The sequence below is a fragment of the Clupea harengus genome, chromosome 1 (genome assembly GCF_900700415.2).
Source record: "Clupea harengus chromosome 1, Ch_v2.0.2, whole genome shotgun sequence".
Taxonomy (NCBI): Eukaryota; Metazoa; Chordata; class Actinopteri; order Clupeiformes; family Clupeidae; genus Clupea; species Clupea harengus.
This window is the reverse complement of record NC_045152.1, coordinates 5473338-5489058: the sequence shown is the minus strand read 5'-3', so window position 1 is coordinate 5489058 and position 15721 is coordinate 5473338. Positions and strand designations below refer to the sequence as shown.

Here is a 15721-nt window from a genome sequence, read left to right as displayed (position 1 = left end):
TTAACTAACTAATTCTAATTTACAACTTTGTGGTTATGGCTCTGTGATGGCTAATGTTCTGGTCATCAGTCATCCATATGTAGTTAAACATAGAAGCGATTACTTGACGTTATACAGACTCTTAAACAGGGACTGTAAAATAAGATAGCTTGCCAGCTCTGATTCTAATTTAAAATGTATTGGTGTTTTCTTGTACGATCTTGCATAAAGCCATTACAGGACACTAGACAGCAGCTGATCATGTTGTGCAATAGCCTTCGCTGGCTAACTTGGCTATCCAGCGATAGCAAACTTACTTTAAGCATGTCTCTTAGCTAGCTAAGTAACTGTTGACGTTAGCAAAGCTTAATACCTATTATCAAACAACCAGAACATAAAGAGGGGAGGTCGTATCTAAACTGAAATAGTTTCAACACCAAATGTGCAGGTGTTGTTTTGAAGTTTCCCTTAAAGTGGAGCACTGAATGAAGTCAGCCACTACCACCGAAAAACACCGTCCTTAGCAAGCTAAAATACCGGCAAAGGCCTAGCAAACATATCGCTAGCTTCATGTATTTCTAGCTAAAGCCTTGGCATTAAGGGGACAGCGTTAGCTTGCTAAACATGTCTTAGAGGCAACAGCTGATGTTGATAACGTTAATTAAATGTCGCCCAATTAAGTAGGAATGTGGCTTACCCAAAATGGATCGGAACCGTCAAGGCTGCAGAAGTTGTCAATACCCATTCGCCACGCTGCAAATTATCGTAACATTTAATGAATACAGCAACCTTGGTTTCATAACCAGTGCTTTCTCTATGCGCTCCAGCCGAATGCAGCGACGACAGAGTGTTTAGGTGATAGGGGGCGCTCTACGCAAATAAACGTGAGAAAAACACATTAGAAAAACAGCTTGCGGCTTGACATTTTTTTTTTTTTTTTCAATGACCACCACTGGTTTTGGTTAGGTAGGCGACTACAAGAATGATGGAAACATTATTACTAGAAATAAATAACATAGGCTGATTCATGGTCTGTCTGGTTGTCTTTCTTAAGCTTGGATGGGTTACTTTCCACAGTTTCAGTTTCAATGAATAAATAAACAATTTTATTTAAATCAGTCATTTAATTTCTCCATCCATTTGTTCCCAGTGGAATTTCTTTCCTATAATCCTGCCAGTCACTCCAAACAATCAATATAGGGTCCTCCAGTGGTATCAGCAGCCTTGGGAAATGAGCAAAATGGGTAAAGAAAACAAGTCTTGTTATTGTCATGTTCTGTCAGTCTTTAATTCTACATATTTAACACATTGAGTGGATGTACAAGGTGTCAAAGAATGACTTTATATAGCTTTACAGTTCATGCAGTAAAGTGATAATAAATTCATTTCAACAAGTCAAAAGATAACAATGGGAAATGAGCTGGTTAGACATCTTAGCCTTCCTTACTGTCCCAGCCTGTAGCCTGAAAGAATGAACCTGGGACATTTTGGGAAATTGAAGTTGGGATCATATTAACTAAAGTGGTCTTCTAGATAAGGTGTCATCCTTTCACGAGAAATGAACAAGTGACCCAATACTGACCCAGCTATACAGTTCAGTCTGAAGAGAGGTGGCTAGACCCTGGGCAAATAGACACACTTGTGGCAACAGCTGTGAGCTGTCATCTATACTTATTGCATTTCAAAAGTGATGGACAAAGATGTGGGGTTGTTGTGTAGTTGTGACACTATAAGACATTTATGTTTTCCCCATATGTCTGTACAGAATAGAGTGAGAAAAAGGATTAGCAGGGACTTTCCATATGTCCAGTTCATTTCCATCCTACCACACTTAAATGCCTCTGTCTTCATTGCAACCTCATGCTCGTACATGGCAAACCTTAATTATCAGGATTTAAGTGCTACCACAAACCCATCTCCATAAAATTATTCTCAGTGAACATGTCTGTGTTCTGTCCTTATACATAGAAGGTTGGAATAAACAATACAGAAAATATGAAATATATTACAGTGATTAAGGGAATGCTGTTCAGGCAAGCAGAATGTTTCATTCACTGTCCCAGCTTTTACATCTGAATGGACTTTCATAAAGTATTGAAGTAACGATGTGAAAAAATAGCTAGGAGGCTGTGTGGGTAACCAAGAGGCCGCGATAAAGACACTTCAAACGTTACTGCAATAAAGTAGTGTCTTTGTCAAACTGATGATTTGAAAATTTGCATGCTTAAATGTGTGACCTCATCCAACCAGGCAAAGTTTATTATGAGCAGAGTGGAATGGGCTCCTGGCCAGTTGAGTGACAGGCAGGACGACCAGGACCAAGTCCCGCCCACCAGAAAAAGCCATCTATGTAAATTGGTTAATATGCCATGCAAATGGTCCTGGAGCACCAGAGGACCACAGCTGTGGATGAGTCAAAGCTGAGGTCCAGACTCTTCAGCACCAGCATCCAAAGAGAACATACACAGGTAAGTGTATCTCTCTCTCTCTCTCTCTCTCTCTGATAAAAATGTGAGAAACAAGAAGCCATCTAACAAATTGCATGTCATGGTGATGCTATTCATCTTAATTGTATAAAATCGCATGTTATGGTGATGCTATTCATCTTAATTGTATAAAATCGCATGTTATGGTGATGCTATTCATCTTAATTGTATAAGATCGCATGTTATGGTGATGCTATTCACCATGATTGTATAAAACTGCTATTTAGTTGGATTTTATTATTTTCCATGCAACAATATTGTTTACATCACCATTTACACAAAGTTCTATGTAATCTTGTGGTAGTTTTGGAATCCGTTATTCATTCCGAATTAGTTTGAAGACATGGATCCAAGAAGGCAGGACAGTAAGCAAAGAATAGTGTGTCTTTAAAGAAAAATAGTGTAAGTTGTTTTTAGCTGAACTGAAAGATAATTAGCTCAAGTAACATATTAAACATAGTATGTCCATGCCTTTCAGTGGTACTCCATATTAAAGAGTACAATAGCACTGCAAACCTAAAATATCACATTAAGCTCTTTACAATCAAAACATGATGTAATTATGTTTGCTCATCGATATATCCTAATATTATTGGAAATGAATTTAAAGATTAGTTTATCAAAGCGTTTTTTCAATTTAATTAGCTCTGTAACACAGAGTGAGAGTTAACATTTTTCCATCATAATAATATTTGTCTTTAATTTATTATTTAGAGACGTAGACTTGACTTGGACACATGGCATATACCTTATATGGAATTCCTTGGCTGTTTGCACAGCATCATTCAATAGAATAGAGGTGGAGGAGTATCAGTGAAGAACCTATCCATATTTGGGCGTCATATAGTCATGACTGTCTTATTGTGGTTCCGCTAATTTGAATGTTAAATTGGATTTAGAAGGAGTTGCAACCCATCTCCGGGGCATTTGAAGTGAAGCCTTGTTGATAGACGCCAGAGGATTACCTGGTCAGTTAAAGCATAACCTACACTCTGTCCAGCCTTAGCACATATGATATTCTCCTAATATTTTTTGTTAAAGTTACTGAGGCAGGTCAAGAGGTCAAAATGTCCAAGAAACCAGACGACGAGAGCGGCAAATTCCTTTTCGGGGAAAAAGACTTCAAAAGTGGACTGGGCCAAGCGGACTGGTCCGCTAAGAAGCTGGTGTGGATCCCGTCCGAGAAAGATGGCTTTGACTCAGCCAGCATCAAAGAGGAAAAGGGCGACGAGGTCCTGGTGGAGCTGGACAACGGGCAGAAGCTGACCGTCCATAAAGACAGCATTCAGAAGATGAACCCGCCAAAGTTCAGCAAGGCGGAGGACATGGCGGCACTGACCTACCTGAACGAAGCCTCGGTGCTGCAGAACCTGAAGGAGAGGTACTACTCATGTCTAATTTATGTGAGTAAAACACCGGCTCCCCAGACACTCTCTCTTACATATGGGACCTCTCAGCCCCGCTTCAAAAGACTTCCTGCTGTGAACAGTGAATAGTTTTTATGAGAGCAATTTAAGTGGAATTAAACTAATCAACGTCTTGACAGTGTCCTGGTATTAATTATGAAATGTCATCTTTCACAATGTCATAATCCCCTTTAGTAATACAAGGCATTGCACACCTACCATACTCTTTTCATCTTGTGTGAACATAGTGTGCATACTGTGTTTTGCTGAGCAGGCACTGACCTGTGACCTATGTTCTTGCAGACATACTCAGGCCTGTTCTGTGTGGTGGTGAACCCCTACAAAATGTTGCCCATTTACTCGGAGAAGATCATTGAGCTGTACAAGGGCAAGAAGCGTCACGAAGTTCCCCCTCACATCTACTCCATCACAGACAATGCTTACAGGAACATGATGCAAGGTACGACGTTCGTAGAGAGAGAAACGGCATTCTGGATATCCCAGTAGCCATGTCAGTGTTAATTACAAATATAATCTATATGACGTGATGAGGTCCTGTAATTCTTTTAGAAAATCTCAAAGTGGAAAATATTGGACTTCCCCTAGTTTGCACACTGGCTATATTTACTATAGACCGAAAGGCAAAAATGACATGTCTTGTCCAGTCGAGTGCAGCCCTCAACCCTGTGACATTTGGGAAATGCAGGCCTCACTTGCTCAGTCTGTGATAGTCATCCAAGCTCCGCTTCACAAATCCCTGTCACAGGTAGTGGGGACACGGCACATTTTCGAAATAGCCATACATGGCTCCACGGCCTCTTTAAATCTGCTATTTTTGGAAAGAAAAAAAAAGTTAATCTCGTCCTGTGGTCATTTTAGAACCCTTTAAATTTCCAATGCTTGGCCTTCCTTTGGGGAACAATTGCTCTGTGAAGTTCATGTTTAGACTCCCAGGACTGCTGCTAATCTGTTTCGCCCTCTTTGCTTTGAGGAGCTATGCATGAGCAGGCCTGTCCTTGTGGTCCTTCAGGCAGAGCTTCAGCTTGTCTTTCTTCTTTGTTCTTTTTCCAGAGCGTGATGACCAGTCCATTCTGTGCACGTGAGTGAGGGCATTACACATGTGTCTGATCGACGCACATCACTAATGATACCATCAGCGTACAGGCAGAGACTCCAAGCTCATGTTCATTACCTTATTTGAATTTGGTCATTTGAATGCACAAACATTACAGTACAGCGCAATCCCCTATACTACATAGTTGTCTGACTTGCCACATGACATAAACGTTGACTGGGCACATTTAAATAGATTAGGGGTTTTAAAAGAAATGTTAAGAGAGAGCCAGGTAATAGCACTGAAGTAAATGCAGAGGTCACTATCTTGATGAGTGGCAAAACTGTTTTGAATTTAAACAGTCTGTCCATTTCCATTTAAAATGTTGGCCACGTGTGTCTCACAGAGGAGAGTCTGGAGCTGGGAAAACTGAGAACACCAAGAAGGTCATCCAGTACCTGGCAGTGGTGGCTTCCTCTCACAAAACCAAGAAAGACGCTGTGAGTGTCAGCATCACTCCTCTCCAACATATTCACCAAGAGTCACTGTTAAAGTAGAAATGAAAGACCGATAGATGGACTCTCTCTCGCTCACGCACACACTCTCACACACACACTACACACACACACACACACATACACACACACTCATGCGCACTAACTCAAACACACACACACACACACACACATGGACACACACACACATACATACACACACATTCATGCACACTAACTCAAACACACACACACACACACACACACACACACACACACACACACACAGACACGCACACACACACTCACACACATACACACACACTCATGCGCACTCACTCAAACACATACACACACACATGGACACACACACACACACACACATACTCACGCACACTGACGCAAACACACACACACACACCCACACCCACACCCACCCACACACATTCCACGCAAATGGAAGGATGGATGGCTGGGTGGATGCTTTTGAAGTTGATAGTTATTTTTGTGTGACAGGACACATCTTCTGTTTGGAAAAAGGTAAGGAGAAAGGCCTTAAAGTATGCTCTCATGTCTGTCTGGTGGTGATGCTTTCTGCCTTGTGTGCACCCAGTCTGAATTATGGAGGACATCTGCCAAAAAAAGTCTCAAAAAAGAAAAGTTTCATTTTAAGATTAACAGTACAAAATTCTTCTTCACAAAATAGCAAGGAACCCAGCTGGCATATGTAAGTAAAATACTAGAAGGATATGATAGAGTTTTTGTAGAGTGACAGAGTGGTAGTTCTTGTGTGTCCATAGTTTGCATGGTAGTTTAGTATTGGTATAGTGAGTACTGTCCCATATGTATCGTGTTTAGCTTTGTTGTAACATGTCTTCCACATGGGACTGTAAACCAAAACAAATTGAACGTCCAAATCTACAAAATCTAAGACTGAAGACACCAGAGGATCTCACCTTTGAAATGTGACAACAAAAAAAACAAAAAAAAAAAACAATGATGGCTTGACTCTCCTCTAGTCTTCTGTAGCAGTTCCCATTTGGAGGTCATGTATTAATTATACCCATGGGCTAGAGAGCCTGCGACATGATCTTCTGCTGATCTGATCATGATCTTCTGCTGATCTGATCATGATCTTCTTCTGCTCATCCACTTTACTGTATTGTCTCCCTTACTGTTCTGCTGAGCTGTGTGGTCGCATGTTTGTGTTTGTGGCACGGGACTGCTTTCTTTCTATACAAAAATACATGTGTACTTTTTTTTTGTATGGGATTGTGTACATGGTTTTTGTTTAAAGATCCAGGACTGATGTTTGACTTTCAAGAATTTGATTACTGGTATTTGCACTGTACAAAGTTAAAACAACATACATTTATATTTTCTTCATTAAGTAACAATGAGAATACATTTGTTTTATGTGACATACCTTACTTTGCATAGTGTCCAGGGCCAGTTTCTCTATCAGGCGTTAAATAAGTGTTGGATTGGAGATGAGAGTGCCTGTTGATGCCTATTGCTTTATGTCTGTGTTAACACTGTGAGTACCTGTCCTATTAGGGAGAGTTGGAGAAACAGCTTTTACAGGCAAACCCTATTCTGGAAGCTTTTGGAAATGCCAAGACCACTAAAAATGACAACTCTTCCAGATTTGTAAGTCGGCAGATATAAATAATAATAATAATAAAAAAAAAACAGAATTGTTCCAGAATGTATGCATGAACAATGCATGTCAACATTTCTTTGTCTGTTTTGATCCTGTTTTCTTTTTTAGGGGAAATTCATCCGTCTAAACTTTGACCTGGCTGGCGTCATCGTTGGAGCCACAATTGACACATGTATCCTGAAGAGGCTTTAAATAACAAACCCTGTCCTTCTTTTCCACTTCAATTTGCTTTATGACATTTTTTTCACAAGAAAACGAATGTGTTGACATTACCTCTCTTTACTGTGCACATACTTTCAAAAAGGAATGGATGAAGCGAGTAAATAGCGGGTGGCTAATGGAATTGGCCCTTTTTTATGCCTATATATAGTCCATTCGTCATCTTCTATCTGGCTTGCCAGTGACATCTCTGGAATGAATATGCCTCTATATTACCAGTTCTGCCCTTAGCTACTGGACGCCCATAGATCTGCTGGAGAAATCCCGCTGTGTACGGCAGGCCAAGAATGAGAGGGCTTTCCACATATTCTACTTTATGGTCGCAGGGGTCAAGGACAAGATCAAAGGTCATCTTTTCATTCTCTCTTATTTTTCAAACACACTGAGACACTGAAATGTTTAAAGAAGTAAATATTGTTATGCTTATTTCTTTTCATGTAGTTTTGTTTTTTATGTTTTAAAGATGCAATTATTACATTTTATAGACAATTTAGCATTAACAGAGATTAAAGATAACAGAATGATTTAAAATATGATGAGATCATTTCCTGATTTAGCAATAATCTAATGACTTTTACAATAATAAAAGGTATAGCTGAATGAGAAAAAGTAAATGTTAAATATCAACTCTGTGAGGGGCACTGTGGCGCAAGCAGCAGCCCTCACCATGTACGGGCATGAACGCCCACGGGGACACAGGTTCGAATCCGACCGGCTGTCATTTCCCGATCCCACTCCCCACCTCTTCTCCAGCTCATTTCCTGTCAAAACCTTCACTATCCTATCTGATTAAAGGCCAAAAGCCCCCCAAAAATTTTAATAAATATCAACCCTGAAAGTCTTTGGAATGACCATATTGGATAGGATATAACTATTGGATGGGTGTAAAACAATGGAGTTAAGTTCCAATGTAATATTGTCAGTTTTCACAAATAACTGAACTGGAATACAGATTTAGACATAATTGTCATATATTTAAATGACTACTATGTCAGGTAAGAATGTGAACGGTGAATATGCAGATATGCATTCTAAACGCACTGAGGGCTGATGTCTCCACAGAGGAGCTTCTGGTGGAGAGCTTCAGCAGCTACCGTTTCCTGAACGCTGGGCACGTGCAGGTCACAGGCATTGAGGACGACGAGGTATTCGAGGAGACGCTAGAGGCCATGGCCGTCCTGGGCTTCAATGAGGACGAGAGAATTGGTGAGAAGCTCCTCTTATGAACCAGCACTAGCAGAGAGCAGCTTATCGGGAACTGTGTCCAACATGGGCGACAAGGATACTTTAAGTCCTCGCCAAAAAAACGTAACCGTGTAGCCTAACATTTTTTCTCTTCTCATTCTTTCTTAATTTGTCGTTTGTGTCACCTTAGGCATGCTGAAGGTCGTGTCCTCTGTGCTGCACTTGGGTAACGTTGAGTTCAAGAAGGAAAAGAACCAGGAGCAGGCCACCATGCCTGATACCACAGGTACAGGAGGAAATGGCTGTGTGCACACCAAGTGCTGTATGTGTTTAAGTGCAGAATAGAGTCATGCAGATGTAAAAAAGAGTGGAGTAGACCCAGATATCACCGGGGCTGATGCTTACAGTGCAATGTGTGATGAAGGCCTTGTTTTGCAGTTTATTGTATGTACCTTTTCAAGTACAGATATTATAGAAGCTTTGGAAATGTCCTTAGACCAAACAGTCATCTAGATTTATACAATCTGCTGATTTCAAACGTTTGCAGATTATTCCAAAGGTAAGAGTTCTACATAGGAACAGTGTTTCTATATCGGAAAATAGCTTTGCTTGAGAGGAGGGCCTGATATGTGATTACAGTAAAACCTGAAGGGGCTTTCTGTTGATTTCCTCAAACCGCTGCATCTTAGATAGACACAAAGTGATGAGCTATCCCTGTGTAAATACACTTTTCATGACCTGATGGTTGAAGTCCCAGAACCACATGTTGAATTTAGTTCATCCTCTCCCAACAATCCCACAGCTGCCCAGAAGGTGTGTCACCTGCAAGGCATCAACTTAACGGACTTTCTCCGAGCCATCCTCACCCCCAAAATTAAAGTGGGTAGAGAGGTTGTGCAGAAGGCGCAGACCAAAGAACAGGTGGGTCCCAAGGAGTATGATACATAATATAATCAAGTATAGTATGAAGTATGTCGTTTTTTACACAGAATTAGCTGAACATTTTCAGTTATTTTATCAACCTGACACTGATGTTCAGATTCAATATTTGACGATTTATAGGTTCCATGTTGGTTGTTTCATCAAGTGGTAACCATGAAATGACAGTGCTGTTATACTGAGTGACCAGTAACAAGGACACATGCGATGAGAAGCAATCTAAACCTGTAAGGATTGTCAGCACTCCAAGAGCTGTAGTACTGACTAGTAGATGTTGTTTTGATAGGCTGACTTTGCGGTAGAGGCTCTGGCCAAGGCTATGTATGACCGCCTGTTCAAATGGATCTTGCTACGTGTGAACAAGGTTCTAGACAAGACCAAACGCGCCGGGTCCTCGTTCATCGGCATCTTGGACATCGCAGGCTTCGAGATCTTTGAGGTTAAGTTATCGATCCATGCACCCATACAAATCTAGTGCCCCATAAAGAAGCTGTGTGTGTATATGTATGAGTGTGTGTGTTGGTGTGTATGTGTGCGTGCCCCTGTCTTTCAGTGTGTGTGTGTGTGTGTGTGTGTGTGTGTGTGTGTGTGTGTGTGTGTGTGTGTGTGTGTGTGTGAGAGAGAGAGAGAGAGAGAGAGAGAGAAAAAGGTTCCTTTTCCTTTTTGTAACTGAGAGATCACCTGTAGGCTACTGAGAGAGAGCATTCCTGTAAGCAGCTGATTGGTTGTGTGGGACCCTGTGTTCTGAAGGTGGGCTTGTGTCCATCCACAGGATAACTCCTTTGAGCAGCTGTGCATCAACTACACCAACGAGAAGCTGCAGCAGCTCTTCAACCACACTATGTTCACCCTGGAGCAGGAAGAGTACAAGCGCGAGGGCATTGAGTGGAGCTTCATCGACTTCGGACTGGACCTACAGCCCTGCATTGAACTTATCGAGAGGCCGGTTAGTTCCAGAACTATTGGTTTGGAGGTCCTGTGAAAAAAGTTGGATGGGTTGACAATTTCCGTGATCTGGTTCAAAAATCGAACATACACACTAATTAGAAATAACAAATAATATACCAATATAAAGCAAAAGTGATCAATTAATAACATCTAAAAATAAAGAATATATTAATGATCTATAGAACTGTATGTATTGCAGGCAATGTACATAGTGTATGTAAAAAGTCGGTTTTAAAACTCATCTTGTGCTGATTTTTTGCTTTCTTGCCATTAATCACTCTGTGCTCATCCCTCCTACTCCAGAATAATCCTCCAGGCATCCTTGCTCTGCTGGATGAGGAGTGCTGGTTCCCCAAAGCTACTGACACCACTTTCGTGGATAAAGTCCTAAACACACATGGTGGCCACTGCAAGTTCTCCAAGCCAAAGCAGCACAAAGAAAAAACGGTGTTCTCCGTCCTGCACTACGCTGGGAAGGTACCGGACGTCTCTCTAGGCCCAAACGTCTGGACGGGTCTCACATGTAGACAGAGTCATGGTTCGTATCTGTATAAATGTGTTGCAATGTTGTTTCTTGCGTAGGTGGATTATAATGCCACAGCCTGGCTCACCAAGAACATGGACCCTCTCAATGACAACGTGACTGCACTGCTCACCAACTCCTCCATACATTTTATCACGGACCTATGGAAAGACAGTGAGATATACTTTTATTACAATCTTATTACAGGAATTAAAAAACAAAATAACTTTTAATCGAAATGTTAAAATAAGGAGTGAATGTCCAAATGATTACCAAACAAACACGTGCCGGCACATCTCTGCGTGTGAGTGACTCAGTGAGTCAGCTGGCTGTGCGATTTTACAATGAAGCGTTTTAATTGACAGCCTTATTATGGTCATGCTGAGTCTCCTCATGAATCACTTGACCCCATATGCCCCCCCCCTGTTTCCGCAGCGGACCGGGTGGTGGGGCTGGAGCAGATCACCAAGATGTCGGAGGGCTCCATGCCCAGCTCGGGCAAGTCCAAGAAAGGCATGTTCCGCACCGTCGGGCAGCTGTACAAGGAGTCCCTGGGCAAGCTGATGACCACGCTCCACAACACCACGCCCAACTTCGTGCGGTGCATAATCCCCAACCATGAGAAGAAGGTGGGCGTCTGGTCTGGAAGTTGAGATCTGGGCCAGTGGGGTTATCATTGACAGACTCACCTACAAGTGCCTAGGGCATTTGATAAATGCATGAAGACAGGAAGTCTATATTCAACTGCTTTGGCCAATGGTCATAATCACAGCAATGCAGTGTGTGCATGAAACACTGGTCTTTGCTACATTTAGGAGATTGAAAGAATATAAATGTTTGATGTCGATGTGTGCCTTGGGTTGGACACTCACTCATGACTCTGATGATATGGTAGTTCAGTGGTTCTCAAAGTGGTGGGCGCGAACACTCTCCAGGGGGGGCGCGATGTCACAGACTGAGAAAAAAAAAAAAAAACGCCGACCTGTCACTGGTTAGTGAAAGCTCCCTCAGTGGCGAAATGCAAGGGGCTGGACTGACCCAAACAAATCAAATACTGTTTTGCTCCTGATCCACCAATCAAAACGGAGTCTTATCATTTCAACGCGAGTTGCACCTCCGCTTTCCGAGTATAAAAAAAAAACGCAGGCATGGTAAGCGCTCACCCTGAGATGACACTCTGCAGAGTTTGTTCAATTTCTCTTGTTTCCTCTATCATTCAGATATTCATTGCTTTATAAACAGTATTTTTAAAGACTCACTCCTTCCTTAGTAATACCTTACTGCACTTGCAGTAGGTCTATTCGTAGCCTATTCTAAGGAGTAATTTGCTCCACAATCTTTAAAAAAAGCTCGTAGCCCCGAGAGCTAGCCTAGCTAGCTACCTTTTCCAACTACAGCTAGCCCTTTTCTCCTTAACACCTAGCCTACCTTTACATTTTTTGATCATCCACCGTGTTGCAACAAATAAAACACCAGCACTTGAATACTATTTTGTGCTGTCCCTGTCTAAATTGTGTACAGTTCGTTTTGTTAGGAATCATTGCCTAGCACAGCCTTATCCATTATTCGTGTGCAAATCGTTCACAACCACACATACAAGAACACTACGTTGAAATTAGAACTTTATTAACTTCACACACAATTTATCAGCAAACAAACACAACATGGACAAGTTTCTGATTCGTAAAAGTCAGAAAGAGAAGCCTGTGGACTTCTTTAAACATAAACGTGATGTCGATGTCGATTTCGCGTCGACATATTTGTGCGAGATAGGCTTTTCAAGACTGCGCTCAAAACTAAATACCGCAACCACGCACAGATCGAGGATGACCTGATGATATATTTGTCAAACATTGCCCCAAGATTTGAGCACCTTTGCAGTGCAAAGCAGGCTCATGTCTCACATTGACAGACCTGTAGGATTTTTTTTGTAAAGATCACAAGAGGCCCATAATAATAACAGTATCCTAATGATAGCAATAATAACACTTATTATTATTATGATAATAATAATAATAATACAATAATAATAATTGGTCGATAATCATTAATTATAATAATAATAACATAATGATGGTGATAATAATGAATATCCTAATAATAGGCCTACTATTACTGATAATAATAATAACAACAATAATAAAAATAATAAATAGTTATAATAATTGTCTGTATGGGCCTAACAATAACAATAGCCTAACCTTGACATGTCAGGCCTATCAATAACAATATGCTATCTATCTATCTATCTATCTATATATCTATCTATCTATATATGGTGGTGTAGTTGAGGGCGGTGGCGGCGGCCCACGGGCGGATGGGGGGGCCCCAACTACCCCTAACCAGCTTTGGGGGGGCCCAGCTTGCAAAAGTTTGAGAACCCCTTGGACATTTATTTATTGGACATTTCATTTAATTGGAACATTTTTGGCTTTTTCTATAACTACCAGGTAGTTTATCATTTATAGAAAAAGCCAAAAATGTTCCAATTAAATGAAATGTCCAATAAAGTGCCTGTTATATAGACAATCACTTTTGTTACACTTTTGCAGGCAGGAAAGATGGATGCCAATCTGGTCTTGGAACAGCTGCGTTGCAATGGTGTACTTGAGGGCATCAGGATCTGTCGCCAAGGGTTTCCCAACCGTGTCATCTTCCATGAATTCCGTCAGCGGTGAGCTTCGCCGCCATATTACCCATAATCCATTGTGAAAACCTCTGCTTTGATGCTCCAGATGTGGTTGTCTGGTACGATGGTATTCCGACAGGTATTATGACTCACGTTGGTTCTGTTTAACTGCGTCCATACTACAGCTATGAGATCCTGGCTGCGAGTGCCATCCCCAAGGGGTTCATGGACGGGAAACAGGCCTGCACACTCATGGTGAGTTTCCTCTGACAACAAAACACCCCTCTTTGTTTCAGTGTGTGACATACTTAGCTTTATGGTATGATTGCTCACTTAAATCATACAGAACAGAACATCATATTGAGTAAAAATTATTACATTTTATATGTATCAGTGTGTGGCATACTTAGCTTTATGGTATAATTGTTCATTTAAATCATACAGAACAGAACATCATATTGAGTAAAAATTATTACTTTTTATATGTATCATTATATATGTACGCGCTCATACCGATGCTGGCATTGACATGTGGTACTTTGAGACTGCATAAGTTTTACTATACATGTACCTGTCTGAGCTCAAGCGACAACATCAAAGACATCCTGCTTTTGTTGCTGATGCTAGTCCCTGCCGTCCCCCCATTTGGGCCTTTGGGCGCTAAAGTTTCTATTTCCCTCAAACAGATTAATCATCTTGATCTGGATCCCAACCTGTACCGCATTGGCCAGAGCAAGATGTTCTTCCGCACCGGAGTCCTGGCTCAGCTGGAGGAGGAGAGGGACCTCAAGCTCACCGTGATCATCATTGCCTATCAGGCGCACTGCCGCGGTTTTCTGGCCAGAAAGTGAGTCTGATTAGAGAGCCACTCAGAGAGAGAGAGAGAGAGAGAGAGAGAGAGAGAGAGGGAGAGAGAGAGAGAGAGAGAGAAACTCTGACTGAGTGTTATCGCAGGTAAAATAGAAATCATGGTGTTAAAAACTGATTGCAAATTGAAGTGGCACATGTCCAAAAAAAAGTCTCCCAATTTTCGGTTCCACTGAGTCAAAGTTCAAAATTCAAAGTGTCAGTCTAGTGTTGATTCTGACAAAAGACATTCCTGTGACTGTACAACTATTTTGGAATAGAGAAAGTACTAACACTGTAGGGTGTCTCTGTTCCTCCAACCCAGGGCCTACGCTAAGAGACAGCAGCAGCTCACTGCCATGAAAGTGATCCAGAGGAACTGTTCTGTGTATCTCAAACTCCGTAACTGGCAGTGGTGGAGGCTCTTCACTAAGGCTAGTCTCTTTAGGCTTTCGGTGTTGCTTTATCCTTGCAATTTGGATAACATTGGCATCAAAGTTAGGCTCATGATTGGCAAATCTATGTGGCTCCATATGTGGCATTACACTTCATTTCACTTCATTTGAATTCATTTGAATTCATTTGTGTCTCTTTTCCATCATTGCATACCAGAGTGGGACTGAAACACCTGGAGACAATGCTATTGTTTTGGCGCTGTATACATTGAATTGAATTGAATTGAATTGAATTGAATTAAATTGAATTGAATTGAATTGAACTTTAAAGTCCATCTTTATTTGTGGCTTGAAATTGCTTGAAATTATTTTAACGTGGATCTGGATGTGTGCAAATCTTCGAAATGGAAAATGAAAATGAATGATCATCAACCTGCAAGTCTTTCTGTTCCGCAGGTCAAACCTCTGCTCCAGGTGACCCGACAGGATGAAGAGATGGGCCAGAAGGACGAGGAGCTGCAGAAAGCAAAGGAAACGGCACAGAAGTCTGAGACCCAGCTGAAAGAAATCACCCAAAAACACACAAAGGTGGAGGAAGAGGGAGAACATGCGCTCCTTAGACATGCGCTTCGGCTGTGACACATACAGGACATATCTAGTGACAGGATTGCTTGTGCATAAACAGACACGTTGTTGTCTCTGTAGACACCAGAGGCCCACAAACATACAGATACAAACATACACATTAGACATAACATGTACCTACAAATATCCACTTGCCACCTCCATTAACACCAAGAAACAGATCCTCATACATATATACCATCAAGCACGGTCCAACAAACCTTCTCACAAAGACACTCAAACAACACACAACTCTCCAAATCCAGCCCCTATACCAACACACACATACAAGGCAACCACTCCAGACGCACATAAAAACACTCATACCTAA

The 15721-nt window shown here is 41.4% G+C and overlaps 2 protein-coding genes across 6 annotated transcripts in view; one reads left to right on the top strand and one right to left on the bottom strand.

Moving 5' to 3' along the window:
- The window catches only part of abcc1 (ATP-binding cassette, sub-family C (CFTR/MRP), member 1), a 31881-nt gene extending 30617 nt beyond the window's left edge, over positions 1-1264 (bottom strand). The window contains exon 1 of one of the 2 annotated variants that reach the window (XM_031565525.2): positions 677-1264. In XM_031565525.2, coding sequence (XP_031421385.1) covers positions 677-724 — 48 coding nt within the window. In that variant the 5' untranslated portion in view covers positions 725-1264. The remainder of the gene's footprint in view (positions 1-676) is intronic. The other variant, XM_012827226.3, reaches the window with a different exon arrangement.
- A 1064-nt stretch (positions 1265-2328) lies between these two features.
- myh11b (myosin, heavy chain 11b, smooth muscle) overlaps positions 2329-15721 on the top strand; it is a 28593-nt gene continuing 15200 nt past the window's right edge. Inside the window, exons 1-23 of one of the 4 annotated variants that reach the window (XM_031565478.2) lie at positions 2329-2447; positions 3507-3868; positions 4175-4331; positions 4943-4970; positions 5332-5425; positions 5936-5959; positions 6126-6146; positions 6977-7069; positions 7191-7254; positions 7550-7648; positions 8364-8507; positions 8677-8772; positions 9289-9407; positions 9712-9864; positions 10198-10371; positions 10677-10850; positions 10956-11070; positions 11332-11525; positions 13449-13570; positions 13711-13780; positions 14212-14372; positions 14697-14805; positions 15223-15354. In XM_031565478.2, coding sequence (XP_031421338.1) covers positions 3533-3868; positions 4175-4331; positions 4943-4970; positions 5332-5425; positions 5936-5959; positions 6126-6146; positions 6977-7069; positions 7191-7254; positions 7550-7648; positions 8364-8507; positions 8677-8772; positions 9289-9407; positions 9712-9864; positions 10198-10371; positions 10677-10850; positions 10956-11070; positions 11332-11525; positions 13449-13570; positions 13711-13780; positions 14212-14372; positions 14697-14805; positions 15223-15354 — 2679 coding nt within the window. In that variant the 5' untranslated portion in view covers positions 2329-2447; positions 3507-3532. Of the gene's footprint in view, positions 2448-3301; positions 3869-4174; positions 4332-4942; positions 4971-5331; positions 5426-5935; positions 5960-6125; positions 6147-6976; positions 7070-7190; positions 7255-7549; positions 7649-8363; positions 8508-8676; positions 8773-9288; positions 9408-9711; positions 9865-10197; positions 10372-10676; positions 10851-10955; positions 11071-11331; positions 11526-13448; positions 13571-13710; positions 13781-14211; positions 14373-14696; positions 14806-15222; positions 15355-15721 lie in introns of those variants that run through there. The other 3 variants (XM_031565473.2, XM_031565490.1, XM_031565485.2) reach the window with 3 other exon arrangements.